Source organism: Pinus tabuliformis, chromosome 2_2, assembly GCF_031772625.1.
Source record: "Pinus tabuliformis cultivar Carrire ecotype Pingquan chromosome 2_2, CPIR1, whole genome shotgun sequence".
NCBI lineage: Eukaryota > Viridiplantae > Streptophyta > Pinopsida > Pinales > Pinaceae > Pinus > Pinus tabuliformis.
The window spans coordinates 2,864,355-2,889,610 of NC_142300.1; the positions used below are offsets into that span (position 1 = coordinate 2,864,355).

At 37.4% G+C, this 25,256-nt stretch overlaps 1 protein-coding gene across 2 annotated transcripts in view; it reads right to left on the reverse strand.

Moving 5' to 3' along the window:
- Positions 1-860: 860 nt before the first annotated feature.
- The window catches only part of CCD1 (carotenoid cleavage dioxygenase 1), a 232,008-nt gene continuing 207,612 nt past the window's right edge, over positions 861-25,256 (reverse strand). For both annotated transcript variants that reach the window (XM_089404145.1, XM_089404146.1), the window contains one exon: positions 861-1,203. In XM_089404145.1, the coding sequence (XP_089260271.1) occupies positions 1,180-1,203 (24 nt within the window). In that variant the 3' untranslated portion in view covers positions 861-1,179. The remainder of the gene's footprint in view (positions 1,204-25,256) is intronic.

Sequence of the window (25,256 nt, forward strand, 5' to 3'; positions counted from 1 at the left end):
ATAGTCAAACAAACCATGAATTATGAACAAATTTTGAATGATTTTAATTAGAAAACTATGCTTATTCATGCAATGAAATTATACTTGAAAAATGAAAAATAAAACTTGCTCAATTAACCATATAACATGAGATGCTAGTGAAGCATATATACAATGGTACAATAAAAATAAAAAATGAATCATATATTGTCCATACAAGTAAGGCATTAGATCATGCATTCATCATATTCATTAGCATTAGAGATTGAGAGTTTGTTATCATCATCAAGAGACCATTCCATAATTAAGAGATCATACACCAATAGTATTAACTATGTTTGAGATGTCAAAGAGTTATGTGTTTGCAATGATAAATAAAGGAAATATTCAAACTTTTCGTTGTTACTAAGGACAATGAAGACAACAAAGTTGAATGTGGACCACTTACACATTTGTAACATTCAAATGTCATCCATTTATCATCAATTTATCACCATTTATAGTTGGGTAGTTTGTAAATGTAGAATTGTGACCCAAATGATGTATTTGTAACATTCCAAAGTGTGTAATTACAACTAATGAACCATGAGAAATACCATTAGCGTGTGAACACATTAACCACTATGTATTTAGAACAAATTGCCATTAACACTACAGATCAATTTAAGTTCCAAATCACCCCTGAACAATAATAAATTCCATATCATGTCAACATCAAATATTTAAGAATTGTGTGCATTGTCTAAATTGTGTGTAGAGTGCACCAATAGTGGCACTATTGGGCTTCGATCACTATCTTGTTAATGTGTGTTAAGATGTGACATTTCAAATTAGAAACTAATCATACTTCTATAAAAAGGCAAGCAAGTAAACCATCAAGATAACTTTAAAAATAGTGAATTGTTATTCTTATGAACCAAGTCATTTCATGTTCCCATGCATTAATTTGTGTAAGGGTGCGGTTAAAATGTGAAATGTGTTAAAAAAATGTAAGAAATAAATGTATCAAGAACAAAATTTGACCATGTTTCAGTTTGTTCTTAAAAAATGTAAGAAATAAATTATTTGACCATGTATCGGATTTACAAGAAGGCCTTGGTTGCCAATTTCTAAATAAAATTCGTTAAATATTAAAAAATTAACATTGATGTTGAACATGTGTCAATTAACGCTGGAGCACGCTTCAACCATGAGTAAAAACTAAAATTGATATTTGAGTTGTTCCTGCAAGGATGTTAGTATAATTAATCTCGTTAAATAAAGAACAAGGTTTCAATAACAAAAAGTATACTTTACCAACTAACACAATGAATGGAGCGATGTTTTGAGCATTAAAACAAGAGGTAGCAATATTCTATTAAATTGACTTTACATAACTCGTCAATATCAAAGCATATTCCAATTCTATGCCACTACATAGGAAAATACCAAATACATCTTCATCAATTTCAAAATTAGCAAAATTTATATAAGTTGCATCAAATTTCAAAATTATACTATTTAAAGCAAAATTTATACAAATTGTTAATACTAAAATATATTTAAATTCTTTTGCAATATATAAGAAGATAGGATGAAGCATATTTTTATCAAATTTTAAAACTAAATTATTTAAATAAATTTAAAATTATTTAAATAAAATTAAGAATGTGGTTTAATTATTGAAATAAAGTATTATGATGTTAATTAATAATAAATTAATGTTTAAATTTTAATGGATATATACAATTTATTATAAATTAATTAAATTTGACAAAATTTATATAATGTATTATTATAAAATAATATAGTTAAATAATTTATCTTTAAATTGGTTATTTTAACAACATCAAGTGTGTTTACTATTTCTACATGAAAATTTTCAAGCGTCACTCTAATGGGTATGGGCTTATGGTTGAAAAGCCAAGATGAAATAAAAAAACATTTCAAATTCTATCATTGGCATTTTTGGAAAAGAGGACAACTAAAATCAAATGAATTGTTGTTAAATGTTCTTACAATATTATGCCAAACTAATCCTTATGGTTATGACAAATGGCATGACCTCTAATTTTATTAGATTAAATTGTCTCTCATTTGGGACCATTATAGCATGAAAGAATAATAATCCCATCCAATGAAATATACACAAAGTACTCAAAATAGATTTGGAATACAATGCCTTGAGAAGAAGAGACTTGCCCTTAATCTTCACCCTAATTGTTGTGATATTTATTAGGACCATTATAGGATGAAAGAATAATAATCTTATCCACTAAACTATACACAAGTACTTAAAATAAATTTGGAATACAATACCTTAAGAAAAAGAGACTTGCCCTTAATCTTCACCATTAATTGTTGTGATATTTATTTTTGGTATTAATTGGGAAAGAATTGTTAGCCCATAGTTTATGTAATATTTGAAGTCCACTAAATACAAATTATGATCAAATTGATAAAGGGGGATCAACTATGAATATGATTAGTCAAAATGGGATTAGATGAAGTGGATGAAAAAAGAGAAATGGTGAGGATTGAAATCATTATATCTAGGATAACAAATGGTGTGGATTGAAATCATGAAGATGTTGGATAAGAAAACAAAAGAAAGTTAAAGATGTGATAAAATTTTGAATGATAAATTTCTTACACATAAATTGTATTATGTTTATTAAGAATTACAGCACGAGCAAAGCTAGAAAACTATTGGCAGAAAAGGATTTAATCTCATGATCTCAATTTATGTGATATTCCCACTTAGCAACATTGCTAAGGGAAATATCAATTTTTGGCTAATTTTGAATTAATTCTCATTAGCACTTAGGAAGTGTGGGTTTAAAGGCCCCACATGTATTTTTGATCATATGTGAGCCCAAACTTTGGAGGATGGAGGAGAAAATTGAACCACTAGTGGTACGTGGGGGCCACTCAGAGAATTGCAACCCACATGGACAACACGTTCTCATTGGAGTGAAGTTGGTGGGGGAAAGTCAAGTTGGGCATACATGGACATCTTGGAGGCTCTTTGACAAAAAGAGCAAAAGGCACTCATTTTGGTCATTCATTCGTCTTTGTGAAAATTGTCTTTGACATAGCACGCTTGAGCGGAAGCCAAGTATGCAAGTGTTGTTTAGCACACGAGTGTTTCTGAGCGGAAATCTCAACCCTTACTGTAGTGGACTTCGAGTGCTTGCCCAAGGAGGGAGTTCCATCTATTCTGGTTCATACACACAACAGGGAGTGCGAGTTTGCAAAGAGGCTCAGCAGCAGCAACGCAGGGATTGCGCAATTCTTGGAGGAGGCACGCTGGGAGGTTGAGGAATGAAATGATTTTTGGGCTGAGACTTGAGTTGGAGTCCGGGGAAGTATTTTGTTGGACTTTCCAACGCTTTGGGGGAGCAGCAAACACAGCAACTGCCGCAGGTTTCATTTTCTGTTTGTGGAGGAGAGCCAAGCATTTGGGGTCAATTTTGGAGCATTAAAACTAGAACAAACCCTTCTGGGTTTTTGACAAGGACCTCAGAAATAATTTGGCAGATTTTTATGGGCATATTTGAGGGGTCAAACAAGGGTCCCAATTTAGCTAGCAGCTAGAGGAGCTAGTGGAAATTTGGGTCAAAATTCCGAAGTCAACATTTGGCCAATTCCTTCATGGGTTTTTGTGGATTATTGGTGGAGAGCCCGGGGTTAATTTCCCTGAATTTTCTGAGCACTACAGGAGGCCCTAACATCATATATTATCACCCAATAACATATTTCTAGGCAATTCAACGCAGAGCCAAGAGACAAAGCAACAACGTACTTGAGGGGGATTTCTTATTGTTCATTTGGGCTTAGCTAGCTTGCCTTTTGCAAGCCCATGTGCACTCTTTCCAGCACCTAATTGTACCCTCTTTGGAATTCAATAAAATGGCTCAACAACAGTTTTGGTGCATTTATGTGATCTGATTCGTGTGTTTTAATTTTGTGGCCTTTTGTTTATGTTTTCTTTGCATATTTACTATAAATTTTCCCTAGGAATATTACAGTGGTATGAAAGCATGATTTTGGCCAGCTGTGGGTCTAAATCACGTTAATGCTCAAGTGTTATTGTGGGCTATAATTCTAGAGGCTAAAACACTAGTTCCACATTATTCTTCATATTGAACTTGTGCCCAAAAATGTCGTAGGAGGAGAAATTTGAAAATTTTACTAGGAACCTCGAGAGACTAGTGGGGAAACTCGAAGAGTGGATGTTAGCAAGGGCAGCGAGAAGAAAAAGTAGTTGTCGACCTGCAAATGAAGAAAATAAGAGGAGCATGACTATTGAACAAAATGTTGGTATCAATACTACAAAGACGAAGATGGGAGGCGACGGTAGTGACGAGATGAGAGAGAACGTACTCATTGAGGAGGGAGTTCATCTAGATACATTCCAGCCAGTTGAGCATGAGGTTATTAGCACGCAGGAGGAGCACAAGGATACACCTACTGTGACATAGGAGTCACCTCTATTGGAGTTTCCTTTGGTAGCCCCAGTAGATAGAATGGTGGAGGCAGTGGAGCGCACATCCATTGTTGAGGTATCCCTTGATAAGGCACCCAAGACTATGATAGAGCTTTAGAACGACAACCACCTATAGCTGACTGATGAGAATGTCTTGCATGTTGGGTTGTTTATGGAGGAGCAGTTGGAGGCTCATGTCGATCCCATGATCGAGGAAGATGTGCAACCATCCTCTATGCTAGCCATTGATGAGGGGATGGATAGAGACCACACGTTGGGATTTCAGCACAGTTCACTTCAAAGGTGCCCTGACAGGGTCTACAACATTATCAGCCCACCCTTATGCACTGGATTGAGAGAGGCGGAGTTATCTAGAAATACCAGAGGGGATGACCAGGTTAGCAACACTATTGGGTCACCTTTGCCCATTAGAGAGAGAGAGACAGAGCTACCTAGTCAGATCTCATATGTTGACTTGGATAGCGGGATGAGACGATCAAAGTGGCACAGGGTGCAACATCCGCATGTTGGGGTTGTTCTATGCACAAGAGTTCGTGCATTCAATCACTCTCTTGGGGTTGGATGGTGAGAGATTCTGAGTTGGTACCCTGTGGAGTGGGCTATGGAGATGGTGGTGGACCTGGGTGTAGCTCAGCAGGAGCTTCTAGGCAATTAGCATACCAGAAGCCTACACTAGCATGAGGATTCGATGGGACTACCTATCATTTCCCCGGTATGTCGGTTGACTACGACCTAGATGGTACATTTGACTTAGCAAATGAGCATGCACATTTGCTAGGGGAGTCTTGGTCACCACCAGTGGCCCACTAGTTTATGGACAGACTCCTTTGGTTGTCTTAGTATGACATCTGTACATGGGATCACGGGGTGATCAACATACTTTAGCAAGAGTTTTTCGGAGGAGGTGGCATTGGCAGGCCACCAAACAGTGCCTTGTATGGAGCTGGGGACTCTTCACTTTTGTGAGGGGCATAGAGGACGTAGAGGAGCAGAGAAGTGGTGGCATCACTGCTAACATAAAGGGAGATTCACTTCTCAGATCCCTCAGGGAGGATTTGGAGTGAAGATCCATTCATCGACAGGTATAGTGATGTGACAGTGGAGGTGATGATATCGCTTAGGTGTGGACCGAAACGTAGAGACACAGCTCTAGGACCATCTAGCATTGAGCAGTGGACTACATGTGGACATGGAGGTGCATGGTGGTGTACCATAGTGTGTTGGATCGTGTTGTGGAGTAGGATTACCTTACATCACATTGAGTACAAGCGGGGAGTGACTAGTGCCTTGACATAGACAAAACGCAAGACGGTACATGATGGTATAGATGTAGCTCGAGGTATCCAGTGGTGTACAGGGACAGGTTGTGGCATATAGTGGCATGTCGAGGAGTACGGTGATACTTGGTGGTATGCAGTGACACATGATGCAGTGCAGTGGGTTCTTGGAGCGTTGCCTCCAAGGAGGCTTATGGACCAGCGCATTGGGTGTACCATTGGATGAAACTCACCTAGGATTAATGAGGGCATTGTTGAGCATCTGGGGACACCATGTTTAGCGGAGAGAGGGCTTCGAGGAGGTTATCAGCAGATCCGAGGTGGGGAGAGTGTCGTCCGTAGGATTACTGTTGAGCACTCCGATGGACTTTTGATCATACACTTTGGGGCATACCCACCCATCATCCTCCAATGTTGCTTACAGTCATAAAGTGTTTGGTTGTTGCCCCTTGACATTCTCCATTTAGGCAGCAGGGCATGGGGGGCTCACCCTAGACAGTTGGATGAGACATGTGTCATGAGCTGGGAGGAGACTCTTCAGTTGAGATATGTGGTAGGTGCACGAGTTGTCAGATACAGGCTTAGGGATGGCGTGGTTGATTGTCGAGGTAGCATATGTCCCACCCTTGGGCTCAAACTTGAGGGACGGTGGATGGTAGACTTCGTCTACAGGAAGGTACCCAGACTCCGAGCAGTGTCCAGGTGTATCATCAAGAGTTGGGATAGCGGATTTCACTACATGGTCTGGCAGGAGCGAGACAGGTTCGCATGCATGGGACATACTCCTAATACTTGGGGTCCACCCAAAGGATACATATAGGGGTCAGAGATGAGGGCCAGATGGGTTCTAGCAGGTAGCAGCGCTATGCAGTGACATCCTATGAGAAGTGGGAGTTATGAGCTCCTCGTATGTTTTGGGGATCCAGGGATCTAGTTGGTGGGTGGATCACTCCACTTTGTGATGAGTAGGATCATGGCAAAGGGTGATTCAGTTCACTTTGGGTTTGACACATGAGGGATTACTATGAACTCCACTGCATGGCGAGGCAGACTTATCCTGTTATGGCTCAGGCTTGAGATTGGCAGTGGAGGGGTAGATATTGGCATCAAATTTGAGTGTTGGAAGGTCAAATTTGCAAGAAGAAAGTCGGATCTAAGTGTTGGAGGGTCAGATCTGCAAGAAGAAAGTCAGATCTGTGATCTGAAGAAGCAGATCAAGCAGATCGAGAAGCTATAGCGTGATTACAAAGGGATTGGTTACAAAGGACTGCAAACCATCCAAGAACCATGAGCTAAAGGACAAGCTAGGGTATGCATATGATTTATTGAGCAAATTGGAGATCTAAAGGATCACATCTCAAGCCATGTATTTCCAATCAAAGGACAGACTGTATATTGTTTTATATCAGAGATCTAAAGGGCCATGATCCCTGGTACGAGAGCCCTAATGTTTTGTTGTTAATGGATCAATAAGAGGATATATTTCGGTCAATATTCTTATGAATTGTTATTGATTTCTCTGTTGTTTGATTATGCTGTGCTAAATTGCTAGTTAAGGGTTCCTAGTGTGTTTATATACTAGATGAGTCATAGACCAAATCTAGAGCCCGTGAAAAATTAACATGGTATCAGAGCTACTTTGAAGAGTAGGTGGATCAGATTGTGCACAAGAACTAGCTTAAGAGGGAACTGTGAAATTACTAAACATGGAGCAGTATGTTCAACAAAGAAGGTGCTTTGGCATGGACAAGATAGCTTCGTGTGGATGACAGATTGATCGTGAGATAGTATCTTTGATTGAATGTGAAGTTTCACATCTGACAAGGGAACCATGTGCACATGAGGCATTTGACCTAGGAAGATGAGGACTCATGCAAATTTAAGTTGTGGTGGTCTAGAGTGGATAAGACCCAATGTTCAACCGTAGCTTGAGATTGGATTTGGAAGGACACAAGATCAATAGAATAACTTTCTGAGAGGGAAAGCAGAGTGAGCCGATGGAGGTTGTGTAGGCTCAAAGGGAGTATGGCTTCAAAGGGAGACCACAAAGGAAAGTCAGCCGCCCAATGGAAGTCTAAATATGTAGGTTCAAAAGAGAGTGGATTTTTCAGCCCATGCAAGGACAATCACTAACCATGTGAGAAAACTCATGGTAGTGCAAGGAAAAGTCATGTTGCATGCGAGGATAGTCATGCACCATGCAAGATAAATCTTGGCGAAGTACAAAAGAAGACATGGCACATGCTAGGATAGTCATGGCCATGTAAGGGAAAGTCATGACTCATGCGAGGATGGTCATGGGCATGTTAGAAAAGCCATGGAGATAGAGATTTCAAGGTGTGAAGAAAATACCTTCCTCCTTCCTCACTAAGAGGGAGTGTTGGAAATTAGGTAGCTCAGAAGGTATTTCCAAGTGGTGAAAACCCACCAAAAGTTAGTTGGTTGGGAAAAGTACCCAAGTGGTTGGGGTTTTGACCCAAAGTTGTGGGCTTGAGACCCAAGTTAATTAATTGTTTAATCTAATTTGTTGTTGAGTGGTAAAATAGGGGTTTCTTGATGGACAAGGAAAACCCCCAAGATCACTCACACAAAAGTATAAATAAGAGGCCAAAGGAGAGGCCTAGACACATAAGTGGAGAAGGAATTTCACTTGTGGAGAGAGGGAGGCTAAAGGACCTAGCTGCAAACCTATCTTAGAGGAGCTACAGTAGCAAGAAGAAAGTCAGATCTGCAAGAAGAAAGCTAGATGTGAGTGTTGGAAGGTCATATATGTAAGAAGAAAGTCATATCTGAGTGCTGGAGGGTCGGATCTACAAGAAGAAAGTCAGATGTGTGATTTGAAGAAGCAAATCTAGCAGATCAAGAAGCAGTAGCGGGATTGCAGAGGGATTGGTTGCAAATGATTGGAAATGATTCAAGAACCATGAGCTGATGGACAAGCTCAGGGATGCATCTGATTTATTAGGCAAATTAAAGATGTAAAGGATCAAATCTCAAGCCCTATATTTTCAATCAAAGGATAAACTGTATATTGTTTTTGTATCAGAGATCTTAAGGGCCATGATTAATGGTACGATAGACCTAGTGTGTTCTTGTTAATGAATCAATAAGAGGATTAGTTTGGGCCAATTTTCTTGTGTATTGTTATTGATTTCTTTGTTGTTTGTCTCTGCTATGCTAAATTGCTAGTTAAGGGTTCCTAGTGTTTTTATGTACTAGATGAGTCATAGACCAGATCTAGGGCCCATAAAAAATTAATAGAGATATCATCTTATTTTATGTTTTAATTTGTCCACGAGGTCTTCGATAGGAAATGATCGGGTGCGTTGTTAAGGCACTCCTAGATGTTAAGTCACGGTTTCAATTCCACGCCCTATTCAGGTGTTATTCTTGGACATGACCATGATGTAGCCTCACCGTTGTCGAACTTACCAAAAAAAATCATGTTTTAATTTTAAATAAATATAAAACTCCACCCAGATCATGCCCAAAATCATTTGGAATATTTGTTTGAAAGCTTTTGCTTTCATAGTTTCTCGTTTCGTCTATGTTTTTAGCTCTATTTTGACTAAACAACAAAACTTATGCAACTTGTTTAATTGTTGATTCCATCTTCAAGAATTGATTCATCCATAATGAATTTCTTCCCCATCTTTCTTCTTCTTTTGACACTTTTCAGAGAGGTGATTTGTCTTCCCACAATGAAGATAAGGATGGAGATCAAAACATCCTATCTCCATATGGACGACTCTATGAAAATATTGGCACTCATTACACATAGTATTAACTACCTCAAGAAATATACACTAACAAAATGAATTGAATTGGAGTAATCTAGGATATGAACGTTGTTTCCTGTCATATCTTAAGCCATGTTGATTTTTGTTAAATGGAAATTCTTTCGAAGGTCTAACAATCATCTTGTAAATATAATTTTGTAACTCTTCACGTCGTTCATTTTTTTCCACTACTACTACAATCATTATATGCTTCTTTTTATGACTCATTTTCAATAAACGTTCCCTTTTATTGATAGGGTGATTCCATCTCAATCATATCCTTTGTTTCATCTATATTAGCCATCAAGTTTTTTGTATCATAATTAGCATCAACCATCTACTTTATGCCTTGTGTGTCACAACTTGCATTAACCTTTTGTATAAGATCCCATGTACTACATGTTGCATCAAATTTATGATAAGTTTCTTTGTATCACATGTTACATCAAAATTTTATGTTAGATCTTTGGTGCCACAACTTGCAACAACCTTTTGGATTAGATCATTTGTTGAATGTATTGTATCAATCATGGGATCAATTATGTTTTCTCTATGAGTTAATTTTGACTCAAGTGCTTCAATTAATTTGTCTTTCATACAATTTGATTCTGCAATCCATGGTTGTACACTTGTCATTCCTCGATTTTCTAAGAGGTGTTTTGTAAATGCTTTCTTGCTTTGCCATTTGCAATTTTTACTTGTCGCGCTTGCTTAAACTAACTCGTTTGCACTTGCTTCCTTAACATCACACTTGCTTGATTTTTTTTATTTTTTAACATTTGGGTGCCAGGTACTGCCAAGAATGCACCCTAAAGAGTGATTACAATGATTTGATCTTGTTGACTTGCTTGATCTTCTTCATTGGGAGAGTTTTGAGGTTAAAAATGGGCCTCAATACAAAATATGTAGTAACAAATTTTTTACAAAAACCAATAAGATTCAACATAATGATATCATCCCTAAGGGTAAATATTTTTGGAGGGAAATGAAGAAAACTGCATTTTTTAAATTGTATTTTCAACTTATCTCCTTATAAGTTTACTCAAATGTCAAGTGTAAACATCTGTTGGATGCGGAATTAAATTCCACATCCAATGAGTGCCCACTTAGCATATATTTGAGTAGATCCACATTGAAAAGAATTGAAAACATATGAAAAAATTACATGTTTTTATGTGTTTTTCCATGTATTTTCATTTTTTCAATCTAAGTAAACTCAAAAGTACACAAAAGGTACTCATTAGATGTGAAAATTAATTTTTCATCTAATGAGTGTTTATACTTGACATTTGAGTAAATCTATAGGGAGATACGCTGAAAATACAATTGGAAAAAATAAAAAGATAGTTTTATTTCTTTTCCTTTAAAAATTCATCTTTTATTTTATCATTTTAACTATTAATTTATTGTTTTCCTTAGGAGGCTCATTTTAGACTTCAAAATTCCTCTAATGAATTTCAAATCTTATTTTTGACAATTCAATGACTTGGATTAAAAGATTCACCATTCAATTTTTGCACTAAGAGGTGCTTAACAGCCCAATATAGGGGGAGATGTGTAGGCGTTAGATGCTAGATGTGTAGGGATTAAATATGGCAATATTTTTTAAATGTCGACTCGTGTATCTATATATATATATATATATATATATAATGTAAAAATTTCGACTTGGTCAAATCACATAAAAAAATAAATAAAATTTTAAAAAATAAAAGAAAATTAATAATTAATAATTAAAATAAAATTGAGGTAAATTTTATGGAGGCTTTTGGGCCCCAAGTTTTCAGAACCCATGGGCATGGGTTTTTCCCATGGTATTATTCTCTAATTGTCAAATTACATAATAAAATTCTAAATAATAATAATAATAATAAAATTGAGATAAAATAGTAAATTTATGGATAGAGGTTTTTGGGCTCCAAGTTTTCACAACTCATGGTTTTGTCTATAGTATTATTCTCTAATGGTCAAATTATATAAAATAAAATAAAATAAATTGAAGAAATAAAATAAAATAAAAAATCAGTAATTAAAATAAAATTGAGATAAAATAATAAATTTACGGATGGAGGGTTTTGGGCTCCAAGTTTTCACAACCCATGGGCATGGGTTTTTGGGCTCCAGGTTTTCACAACCTATGGTTTTTTCCATGGTATTCGTTTCCAATGTAGCTTATTTAAAGGTATTCTTCACTAATGTGAAACATTCATTGCAACAAAAGCTTTTCACTAGATTAAAGTAAATCCTAATTTCCCCCACAGATATCAGAGCCTTGAGCAATTTCCATGTATAATTTGGCAAAGAAAACCACTTAATAAAGGAACACTACACAGACTTTTTAGCTATGTGGATGCATGTCTTCCAGGTAAAACTTGGTAAAAACAACCCTACTCACTTTGTTACATAACCTTCAAAGATTAAATTTTTCCACGTTTTGTATGTTATTCATTTTATTCTATATTTTTTAAATTTTACTCTTGAGTGTGGAGGGAAATGTGAGCACAAAAAAAAATATGGTGTATGCAGTCCTACATTTTGTTTATATTTTTTTGTCCCCATTAAAATTTATTGGAGTTTCTCAATTTACACTATGTCAACCGTTGGTTTTAACCTCTGCATGAATGGAATATGTCTCTCAGGTGTTCATAACAACTTAGTTTATATACAATTATTATTGACTTTTATTTAGGAGATCGAATGATAACACTAAAAATAAAATTAAACCAGGCATAGCTAATATCCATGGTTCCTGCAAAGACGGATAATATATTCTTATTGGGTTTTACATGATAACACGTGAACTTATTAGGCTTTACAGTCTAACAAGAAAGCTTCATGTAGATTGTCTTAACTACCGATATTATATATATTGTACCAGCCTAGATCCATCTTAAGTCCAGATCTATCAAGCACCAAGAGGGATCAAATCTCTCAAGATTTAAACCTTTCCTCAATTTTTGCATTCAAAAAAGAGGTTTGCACCACGAGATATTTGATCTCTCTCGGCACTTGATAGATCTGCAGTTAAGATGGATCTAGGTTGGTTACAATTCAATGATCAATTTAATAGTTCAAAGGACCATTGCTCTTGATATCGTGCATTAGACTACGACCTAGAATAAAAGATAAGCGTGGACTACATTACTATAAAAATGATACACATATAAATGTATTTTATGGTTGTTGGATTCACATTCCTCACCATAACCCTTATGGATTAGGCTTCCAACATTCCCCACTTAATTTGAAGTGGTTCTTTTGAGTCCAAAGAAAGAGATGAGGACGTCTACTAAAGAATGAATATGCTCTCTGAATCTAGTGGTTTTGGGATGACCATAGATCAAATGGCTAGTAGAAGCCAAAGTCTTCTACAGAATGGTGGTTTAAGGCTAATGACCAACTCTGGAACTTGGTAGCAGTTCCCGAAATTTTCCAAATTTTGGCTAGAAGTTGATGTCTTTTGTTGATTAGAAGTGCACACAAATGGTGATTTAATGATGACCACAAACTGATGTCAATTTGAAGATGACCAAAAACTAATGTCTAACAGAGGTTGTGAGCCTTCTACTAAATGATGGTTTCAGGAAGACCACAAACCGTATCACGCTAGGCCCTGACTCTAGCTACAACTCTGACTAAAGGCACTCGCTACCATGTATAGTTCTGGCTATGGCTCAAGCTCATTTGTACATGATTGATAGGGCTTCAAAACTAGAAGCCTAATTGCCAATCACTGGTGTTATTTCCCCCTATTAGATGCAAAGTGAGAGGACATAAATCTTTCCACAATGCTCACAAGGATAAAGATTAAATAAAAATTATGATATTCAATGTGGCAAACTCAATGAGGGTGTGAGCTTCTATTGAAAATCCACCCATTTACAATGATTGAAGTTATTTTCAAGTTAACAATATTCTTTATGATTGAAGTGAATTCCTGCATAATCTCATGTACTAAGACAATACTCTAGGAGCGCTTGCCAATATTATTGTGAACTAAGCCTCATATATAAGCTAAATCACACAAGCTCCATGCAGAGATGTGAAACGGTCAATTAATGAACTAGAAACATTGCATCCTTCTGTGCATACGTACGAATCCTCATGTAAAAGTTGAACATGCCCTAGGAGCCAAGCAACTCTAGGAATAAAATTATGGGTGCAGAACCCTAGCCAACTTTAAGAATAAACTACTCCGGAGTTAGATCAAAAATTCTATCACCAATTGTAAATGACACAATGGGAATGCTTTATAGGTTATTGCAATACACAATTGCTTTCTATATATTATGTTACGAGTACTTGGTTCCATGCATTTCCACACATCTCCGAACCATAAAACCAAATAGCCCATAATTCTCCGACTGCCTATTTGTCTACATGAGGAGAAAACCCAAGTCTAGCTGAATGTACAAAAGTGACCTGATGTGTCGCAGATTTTGGAACTGAAAGCCGAGCATGAAACTCTATTAAAGAGAAAGGAGATCCAAGAAACCAAAAATTCACTTGGGATGACTATCAGTCAATGAAATTTAGCCAGTGTGTCATAAATGAAACACTTCATCTTGACATCCTTGCTTCAGGGGCTTTTGAGAAACACGCATGTCAACGACAAGTACCATTCTTTTGCTCTCACATTTGACCCATAACCTCAAAGCACGTATCAGAGTTCAAATTAAAATGGTCTTCTTTCAAAATTAGTAACATTAGCAAATCATATATTTAACAATAATAAAAACAAAAGCAATCTCGACATGATGAGAATGGTCTTGCATGTCAAAGGAGGGGATTTGATCCCTCTTTGCATTAGAATTTTTTCTTTTTTTTATTTTTTTTCTCTAACATGCATGGGCATCTCTACATCTCTGATCACCCCAACAGTAGGTAAACAACAAGACAACCGGTAATGGAATCGCAGAGTTCCAAAGAAGGCATTTACATCTTCTCCTAAATGGGCATGAGGCAACAATGCACTGAAATTTGGCATAGGATACTATAACACGTTCAAAATTAAGCAACAATGTGAGCTAGACTTCAAGGCTAACCTCCATAGGCTGGAGCTTGCAGGCTCTTTGGGCAAATCAAACAGATGATATAGGTTGTGCAAGAGTCAGTGAACAAGTTTAGCTATAAGAGCAAGTTACTAGATGAAATTCAGTGTAGCGAAGGGTGGATAAGATTGGGCACTCACTACATGCTACTTGTTGAGCCTTTGGACATAACTAATTATTATAGACTAGGCTATAACGAGGACAGTGTGGGCCACTCCCTCATTAATGGGAGGCCTCGACATTACAAAATTCTTTAAAAATGGTTGGAAGATAATGAAGAGAATAAGCAACTAGAACCACAAACAAGAAGCCCTAAAATAGGCTAGAATATCTCCTGAATAAACAAAACCAGAAGGACCATGCAATGTTGGCCAGCAATAGAATGCAAGTATACTTATGGTCCCTAGAGCATGGGAGAGCACTGAGCAAACAAACAAGTGATGAACTGTCACAGAGATTGTCAAACCAGAGAAGAACAGGCAGAGTAATGGTCAACATGGAAAAATGGACAAGTCTAAGCAAGAAAGGGTAGTTTTGCTAGCTCTGATACCACTGTTAAACTATAAGCCAAAGTAAAAGATGAGCTCAACAACAACACCGTAAAACATGATACATATATAAATACATTTTATGACCATTGGATTCATATTTTAAAGTTTTTTTGGACTCCCAATGACAATTCACATTCCTCACCATAACGCATACAGATTAGGCTTCCCATTTTGGCAATGCTCCAAGCAATTTTTTTGTCCTTTTGTTACATATGAATAATGAATTCAATTTTAACACCTTATTACTCCATGTGCATTGTGACAAATTGCAATTATGTTCCAAACTACACACAAAATAGAGTATCACACATTCAAAAAAAAAAAAAAACTTACTTAATGACAGATGTTATTAGATCCCCTTATTCAACATGACAGTGAAAAACTAAGAAAACTAGGCCAACATCTAAAGATAAAGAACCACTGAGGAATTCTTAGTGCTTAGCATATAATTGGGATTCCTAGTTCTTAGTATGTATGTGTATCACATTACTATCTGTGTTGCAAGAGATTATTATTATGATTTGTTGTGGTGATACCTCTTGATTTCCTATTCTCGTGATTTGTTGAGATATTGTCTCCAACTAAATTTATTAATACCTATAGTTTCCATTACTTAAGAGATTGTTGAGCATGTCTCTCCAAGTTTGTTGAGATAGTTTTCTTGATGTAAAACTACATAAGCTTCTGTTCGACTTAATACAATATCGATAAGATATTTTAATTCACATAATTTGAGTAGAACTTTGCTCATGAGGGGATGCATGCACATCATTGGTATTAGAGCAAGCTTTTAATCCAATTTTGGGTTTGGGTACTAGCTTTTTCTGCATCTTTTCTTGGACATCAATTTCTATGATCTATCAATTTGCCATCCTTTTGGAGTTGTTCCATCAATGTTTCTGATTGGTTTTCAATAGTCTTGAGTTATTATATTTGATCAGTAAACTGTCATGGATATTCCACTGGACAGTTCATCACAACAGATCTGACAATAATATATTAAAATTCTGAATTTTTACACTATTACAATGTTATTAAACTTTTAGATATGTAGATTTCACTGTAATTAGTGCATGCATGTGAATGGAAATTATGTAGAAAAGTAGATAACAACAAACTAAGCACACACACACACATAAAACACAAGATATGCTCTGGGAAACCCTTTAGGGAGAAAACCCAGTTGGAAGGTGAGGCTGCTTCGCTCTCTTTCTCTCTCTGTAAAATATGGTTGCAGGTACAAAGAAGTAATGCATATGGCCCATGGGTTGCTATAGTGCACAGATCCTCTCTGTGTGCTCTACCTCCTATCTCTTATGGCTATCTTTGCTTAATTATGGAACAAAATGCTCTCGAAAGAATGAAATGCCCCTTCCTTCTAGTGGTCTGATTATAACACAACTCGATAGCCTACTAGTGATTAAGTTTGACTACATCAACTCTTAAATAGAGTTGCAATATAGACCCTTCTAGTGTTTTTTACATCAAAAATGTGTGGCTAGGGCCCTTTGCCATGAATAATGGGGGCTGACGCGACATTCTCCTGAACTATAGGTGTGAAAACAAGAAGGTCAACTTTTGAGTGGCATAACTTTGCATACAGATTCTGATTGATGTGCTTCTTGTGTCGTTGGAAAGATCTTTGTATGTAGAATAGAATGAAAGGGTGATACACTAAAGCGGCGAAGTTTTACCCCCAAAAAAACATCACTTGATGCCTCAAAACACTCCCAGAAGGTTTTAGACCTCGTTTCTCCAAACTAAGTCTCACTGGTAAAAATGGTGTCGTTAGTTGATTCCTCTAATTTTTCCACTCCAAATGCATCAATATGGATTAATATTTCTCATATGATTACATGTCATCGTTTCTATTATGTGAGAACTGATCAAAATCTCACATCCATTTTGAGGGATGAGCTAGAGCCAAATTTTCCTTCAACTCAAAGAACAACCCTTATCAACATAGCTTGGCCTCTCCTCTAGCACATATCAAGCCTTCCACATACATGCCACATTGAATGTTTAGTTCAAAATGATCTCATGGAGGCTAAGAGACACACCTTTGTGCTTCTCAATTTACTGTTGCATTGACCATTCCCATTGTTTTCTAGCTTTTGTTGCCTATTCTATGTGTTCATGTTAGTGTTTTATGAGCATTTACTCCCTTATTTATAGATTGATTTGAGGAAAAATCAAGGGTTTCTACAATCTGTTAGTCACTCTTTCTTATTTCATTTCCTAATCTCCAAAAAATGGAGATTAGAATAACATATTGTCTAGATGTTTGTGCAATTGTTCACCCAAGAGTTTAAGTGTGACTGACACCGCCCAACAATCTCAACATAGATATGTTCTTCATTGCAAAAATTACATATAGATTTTATGGTAAAATGGTGACTCCAATTTCTCCAATTGTTGTCAACTATAGGCGAGGCATTCCTCCCATACTAGCTATGTTAGGTTCCTACCCCAACCCCTTAGATACTTTATTAATGTATAAGGCCAGATTCCTTGAATAAGGCCCATTAAATAGTTAGTTAATAACCACTCATTGTAACAAGGGCTCTCTTTATTAATATGGTTCAAATTAGTTAGGTGGGCCTCATTATAAGTGGGCATGTAGGTAGTTAATATTCTCTATAGATAGATATATATTGAGTGGAAGGGTATGTTATGTGTTGTCAAGAATTGTTATTGTATTTGGAGCTTTGCTCTTGGAGGTTGCCTCCTAGTGAGCATAGCTCTCTGTTTTTTATCATCAAGAGATCTTTCTTAGTGTTTATATATTTTCTATTATATTCTAGGGTTTTGGACCACATTTTATGTGATCACTTTAAATTTTTGAAGTTAAGTACACTACAAGTGGAACCATAGCTCTTTCTTGGGCATGAAGTGGGACATTTTTTTTTCTTTTTGCTGTTTTTTTATGGAAAAGACGGGTCAACAACATTCAAGTCGATTTCTAAAACATTTTATATAAAAATTTGAGAATTTAATCTAAGATATGGATTCTCTCTAAAAAAATATCCAATTTCAAACAAAAAATCGTCCAAAACAAAGTCTAGGAAGAAGAGACGTTTGGTGAATTTTGAGGTCTAAAATAGGCCTCCTAAAATATGAGTTATGAATTTTGAAGGAAAAGAAAGAAATTTTTTTAATTTTATTTTTGGCTTATCTCTACATAGGTTTACTCAAAGGTCAAATGTAGGCACCCATTGGATGTAGAATTGAATTCCACATCCAAATATTACCCACTCTAGCATACTTTTGAGTAGATCCACACTGAGTGGGTACTCATTGAATGCAAAATTTAATGTTGAATCCAACATGTGTTTACATTTGACATTTGGGTAAACTTATAAGGAGATAAGCTAAAAATACAATCAAAATAAATAGTTTTATTATTTTCCCTCCAAAAATATTTACCCTTGAGAATGACATTATCATCTTGAATCTTGTTAGTTCTTTTAAAGTTGATTTTGTTAGTACAAATTTTATTTTAAGACCCATTTTGACCTCAAAATTCCCCTAATGTATCATTGATATAATATCAACCTATTTTATAGGTATCTCTCAAGGCGAGCACTAATTTGGCAAATTGAATATCTTTCAATGGGGTGCACAAATTTTAGTCAAACCAATGCCAATAGATTCAAAGAAGTTGGTCCATTTAATAATTGGGGCCATAATTCACCAATACAAGGAGTATAGCAAACGTTGTGGTCATTTTTCCATTTTCGGCCTCAAATCTTGTCTTGAACAAGTTATTTACTAGTGATTTTTAGAGTTTTTTTTTCTTAGATCAACAAGCTGCTAAATTTTTGAAATTTTTCAGAGATTTATTTCAGTGTCTTCAAATAATATAGTGACTTGTCATTCAAGTAAAATTGCAGTCAAGGAAAAATACACACAAGAAATACAAAAGAAATCACATTGTTGGAAACCCTTGCGACCACTATTGGTACCCTTTAAAGTAGTACCACATTAGATGGTACCTATTTACAAAATCTCACTTACATTTATTTTATGGTATAAAGGAAGTCCCGTAGGTATACCTGAAACTTGCTTTAGATAAACTAATTGATTTTCTTGTTCCTATAGTAGTTTGAGAACAATGTTTGGGGAGATCACTCTCTAGTACCTAAGTAGTTGACTAGTATGCCTAAGGGCATGGTTGAGCCTCATTAGTTAGTGCTCTAAAATAGTGGACCACGTACTACTATTAGATACCACACATATATCAGAGAGCCATAACACCTAATATTCCCTTGTCCTTATGACTCAAAAAACTTTGTTAGTGACGTCATCCATGGAATATGCCTATAAACCACATCATACCACCTCACCAAACAATATGTTCAACCGCCCTACTTTCAACAAATTGAAAAACCCGAAAAGTACATTTTTGGATAAGAAATTGGATTACATTACAGGAATTTTGAGGTTAAAAAGGGACCCCAAAAAGAAAAATGTGCTAACAAAATCAAATTTAAAAGAACTAATAGGATTCAAGATGATGATGTCATCCCCAGGGGTAAACATTTTTGGAGGGAAAAGAAGAAAACTGTTTTTTTTAATTGTATTTTCGACTTGTCTCCTCTCAGGTTTACTTAAGTTTTAAGTGTGGGCACTTGTGGGATGCAGAATTAGATTTCACATCCAATGAGTGCCCACTTTGCATACTTATGGATAGATCCACTCCGAGAAAAATTGGAAATACATGAAAAAACATGTTTTTTGGAAATACATGCAGAAAAATGTGTTTCTTTCATGTATGTAGAGTGGGTACTTGTAGAATGCAGAATCTAATTCCACATCAAACGAGTGCCCATACTTGAAATCTAAGCAAACCTTTAAGGAGATAACAAAAATTGTTGATTTTTCATGATTTCCTAGACTTATAATTACTTCCAATGATCTCTACATTATTTATCTTGTGTCACTTCATCATTAAGAAATTATACATAGAAAATCTTCAAAGGTAAAGACAATAATAACAATAGAATCATAAAGAGACAACCAAACACAAGAGACACAAAATTTATCTTGGGAGAAACCAAACAACCTTTTCTTATAGAAATAACCCAATTCAACGAGAGATGCAATCTGAACTTTCCAGTCAAATAAAGTCAAACTTACCAGTAACCAAACCCAAGTCAAACCTGGTCAAACAGTGATAAATTTAACCTCTTGAAATTTCGGCCTCCTGCACTTTCCTTAGAGAATTTTGGTCTACCTTAAAGAAACTTCATTCTGCCTCATAAATCATCCTTCTAGACTCCCACATGTGAACAGAAGATGAGAATGAGTGATCCAAAAAAAAATTGCCAAGAGGGTGAGGACAAATTGTCTTTATATGGTGGTCTAATGAGCCCGAATAGGTGTGTCCTTTGGGGTTGGCCGATTTGTGTTTTTGGAGGTCAAAATTAAAAATTTAAATCTTTCTTTTTGGACTAACTTGAATACTGATCAAAACTATAATAAAATAAAATAAATTACAATAAACTAAGTAGTTTTCTTTCTTTTCCTTAAAAAAATAAAAACTTTTGTAATATTATTTTATTACTTTCCTTAGGAGGCCATTTTCGACCTCAAGAATTCCCATAATGGAAGTTGGATAAGAAGTTGGATGAGAGGTGGGCTAAGATGTTGGATGAGAAGTTGGTGCATAAAAATCAACAAGACCTATCCAAATTTGAAAAGATGTTTAATGATAGGTTGATAAGTATGAGCCTTGCTACCCACCACCAGTGGATGACCCCTACAAGAGAAGTTTTCTCCTAGATTTGTCTTCGATCGGCAACCAACATCCCCTTGCAGCCACTAGATAGATTAATTGGGTGTTTATGCTTTCTTTTCTTGGACACATCTGGACATAGATTAGTGGGAGGATTCAACAGAAAGAATGGGTTTGGATTGCACTCTTGTTCCCTTGTCCCAACTTGGTGGTTAATCTTATATCCTAGTCCCGTGGGATCTCCTCTATTGGCTACTAGCTTTAGGAGTGGCACTACATGGGAAACCCTGATTTTTGTTGTGTGGTCCCGCTTCCTGCCACCATATATTTCACTACCCTTTGTTCATTATAACCCCTTTTCACACTTTTCGCATCTAGGTCCACATTTATCCATTGGGTCCACAAGGAGTTAGCCTACCCTTCCCCTTGTCAACAATTTGGTTCGGGCCGAAAATGATGCCCCGGAGGTTGATGAAGCTAAAAAGAAAGTTAAAAGCATAATTTGGTTAGTTACAACAGGAAATGTACCACAAAATGCAAAAAATGGTCAAGAAATAAGAATTTAGCACATGGGCAAAATCCAAACATGAGCTCTACCCCTTATCGTTATGGCCATCACCCTGGTTCCTAGTGCCCCTATGAGTGCCCCTTGCATCATTAAGGAACCCATGATTGTCCGAACACTTGGTGGGCGATGAACTACCCAGCCTTAAGGGCGATAATCATTGCTTTATCATACACATCATGCTCCCATCCCCTGGAGCCTTGAACAATTAAAAGAAAGAAAAATCATTAAAAAGCAAAAGGCATAAGAAGAACGGTGAAAAACAAGGGTCAGAGTAACTCATGTACCATGATCGCTCCCTTCTACATTCATATACTCCGTGTGTGGGCTTCCCTCATTATAACTACCCTTGTACCATGGCATGTGGCTTGGAACCTCCCCTTCACCCCCACCCCATTCGATCATTATTTTGCATGACCCCTATCATTTGATGGGTGTACCATGGACTTGTCACTCCCTTGAAGGTTGAAACCAGCTAATAGAGTCATGTTAATTTTAGGTATGTTCTATCCTTAAAGCAATTTATTTCAATTTTCACAATTAGCTCCATATCTTTTCCAGATTAGCAATCATATCAACATTAAAGTAAACTGCAGATAGAACATAAACATAAATCGCAAAAGACAAGCCAAGACAAGAGGACACAAGATGTGGCGCTAGCCAGGGACAAACCCCAATGTGGGGAAACCCTTGATCAATTCTTCTCATATGTTCTTCAATAGTTCACGAGAGAGAGAGAGATATAGTATGTTTACAACAGAAGTCAACACTTTGAATTATCTAGATAAGAGCATAGAACATCTCTAAGAAGATGATATATGAGATCAGTTGAAGACATGCTGCTTCACCTAATTCTCCAAGGTGACTCCTTCACCTATCGTTGTGCTGCATTTCATCATCATGTTGCACCTCATCACACTGCACCATGTTGCACCCATCACCAATATGTTTCATCTCCTCATGCTTCATTAATCATGACTGTACCCATTACTGTACTGCATTATGTGCCATTGCTACACCATGTTGCCATCTTGACCTATGTGTTGGCTGCACCTTGCTTGCTTGTTGTCCTTAGCATGCTTCTTGTCCTTAGCATGCTCGTTGTTGCATGCTAGTTATCCCTTGCATGCTAGCTGTAACATTGCATGCTTGGTGTATTTGCTGCTAAGTACCATACAACTATCCCAATGTTAGTTAGTTGTCCCTTGCATGTTGCTCTCCTTCGGAGATAGATGCTCCGACTGTTTCAGCAGTTCCCGGCAGTTCCGGCAGTTTCGGTTGTTCCCGGTAGTTCCGACAGTTCCAGCATTTCCGACTTTTTCAGCTTTTCTGGATTTTTTGGCAGTTTCGGCATTTCTGGCTTTTCTGGCAGTTCCGACTTTTCTGGCTTTTCTAGCTTTTCCAGCAGTTCTGGCTTTTTCGACAGTTCCGGCTTTTTCAACAGTTCCGGCTTTTCTGGCAATTCTAGCATTTCCGAATTTTCCAGTAATTCCGGCTTTTCCGGCTTTTCCGGCAGTTCCAACTTTTCCAGCTTTTCCAACAGTTCTGGCTTTCTGCCCTCTGGATCAGGGCAACATTATTCCTTAGGATCTCTCCTCCTACTAAAACCTAAAGACAAGTACAGAGAGGAAGAGATCCTAAGTGTGTTGAAATGACTTGAAGGCCACCTCTATTTATACTAAAACATTGAGCACATGTGGGGTTTATTTGGTTGTTGGCCGACCTTGACGAATTGTCTTATAACGCAAATAAATTCATAACTCCATGAATACTTATTGGAATCGGATGATCTTTAGATCAATCCTACACCTCTCGATGAGAGGGATCCAAGAAAAATATCAGTTGCCATAAATAAGATGACCCACATGGAGTTTGGCCCTAGTTACCAATTTTAACACTCCCTGTCAACTAGGGAGAACTCCATCCATTGATCCATATATCAAACTGTACTATCTCTACCATCAGTGCTCTGCACTGCTCTGCTCCGATTTGTTGAGCTCTGCTCTGCTTTGATCTACTAAGCTCTGCTCTGCTCTACTCTGCTTTGCTTAACCATGAAGAAGAAGAATTGATTGAGAATGTCTCATACCATTCTCTACTGACACGAAGTCAGTTTCATCTGAAGAGAGTGTGTCACATCACTCTTACTGACCCGAAGTCAGTTTTATTGATCCCAGATCAATATCACAAGAGAGTGTCTCAAACCACTCATACTAATCCCAGATCAGTTTCATTGATCCCAGATCAAGAGAGTATCTCAAACCACTCATACTGATCCCAGATCAATGTTACAAGAGAGTGTCTCAAACCACTCATACTGATCCCATATCAATGGAGGTCATCCTAGCATAGGGAGTATGGTAGATACAGTGATGCATCCATCGATAGTACTATTATGGTCCCTATCCTCATTTCCCTACTCATTGATCATATGAGAGGTACTTCCCATGAGTTCCAGACTGCATGGGTAGGATGCCTTGACAGGAGAACTAATCATCCTGTCAGTGGATGCCACAGAGAACTAATCACCCTGGTCCACAGGAGAACTAATCATCCTTTTCCACAGTCGCCATGGAGAACAAATCATCCTGGCCCACAGGAGAAATAATCATCATGTTCCATAGTCGCCATGGAGAACAAATCATCCTGACCCACTGGAGAACTAATCATCCCGACCCACTGGAGAACTAATCATCCTGTTCCACAGTTGCCACGGGAGAACTAATCATCTCAGCCCACAGAAGAACTAATCATCCTGTCCATAGCGCACCACCAGGGGAGGGTGAGTCGCCTTGTGGTCGTATGTTGCTCTAGTAAGTACCCCAAGCCCCCCAGAGCTCCCAGAGCTCGATGCATGCAACATGCAAGACCCTTATAAGAAGGTCTCTCAACGACTCCAAGTCATTCAGGAAAGTCACAGATTTGACCTTTCCCCGGGGCTTTGATAAAATGTCTACGACCTGTAAATCAGTCTCAATGTGATGGAGCCTCCTCGCTCATCGACTTACCATATCGCAGATAAGGCGGTATCTGATGTCTATCTGCTGGAGCAATCATCGAATACGGGATTCCTCAATAATCGAATCCCCCCTCTGGTTGTCACAGAGAATCACAGTGGTATTCATCGTGTGTACAAACAACTCACTTAAGAGCTTCTGCAACCATGCAGCTTCACACGAGATCATACTCGTAGCTATGTATTCGGTCTCAGCGATGCTTATAGCAACCGACTTCTGCTTCCTGCTCATCCATGATATCTAAGCAGAATCCAAAGAGAACCAACACTGAGAAGTGCTCTAGTGATCCTCCACACTGCCTACGCAGTCAACATTCGAATAATCATGCAGTTTCATATTTCCGGCAGTGTATCTCAATCTATGAGAGGTTGTGCCCCGAAGATATCTCAGAAGATTCTTGGCACCAATCCAGTGAGGCTCAACCAAATATGAGCTCACCATGCTAACTGCAAAACATATGTCCGGACGAAAGTTCACCAAGAACATCAACGCGAATGAGTTTATGAAACTCAGAGGCATTTCCCAAATCTGGTCCGACATCACTACCATATAACTTCTGAAAGTTAAGATCCTTGAGGTAGTCATAGGCTTGTAGTTTATCATTCCACATCTGGAATCCAACTCCCTCTTACTTCTGCAAATGTAAGGGTCTGCACCTGTTAGAAATAGGTCATCCTCATAAGGTGCCGGTATGAGAGGTCTATCATCCACAACCTTCAGGTAATGGTTTGGATCGGTTTCACTCCTAGTGAATCTCAGCTTCATCAAACAACGATTAATCCTCTCATACTATGCCCGAGGTGTTTTGCTT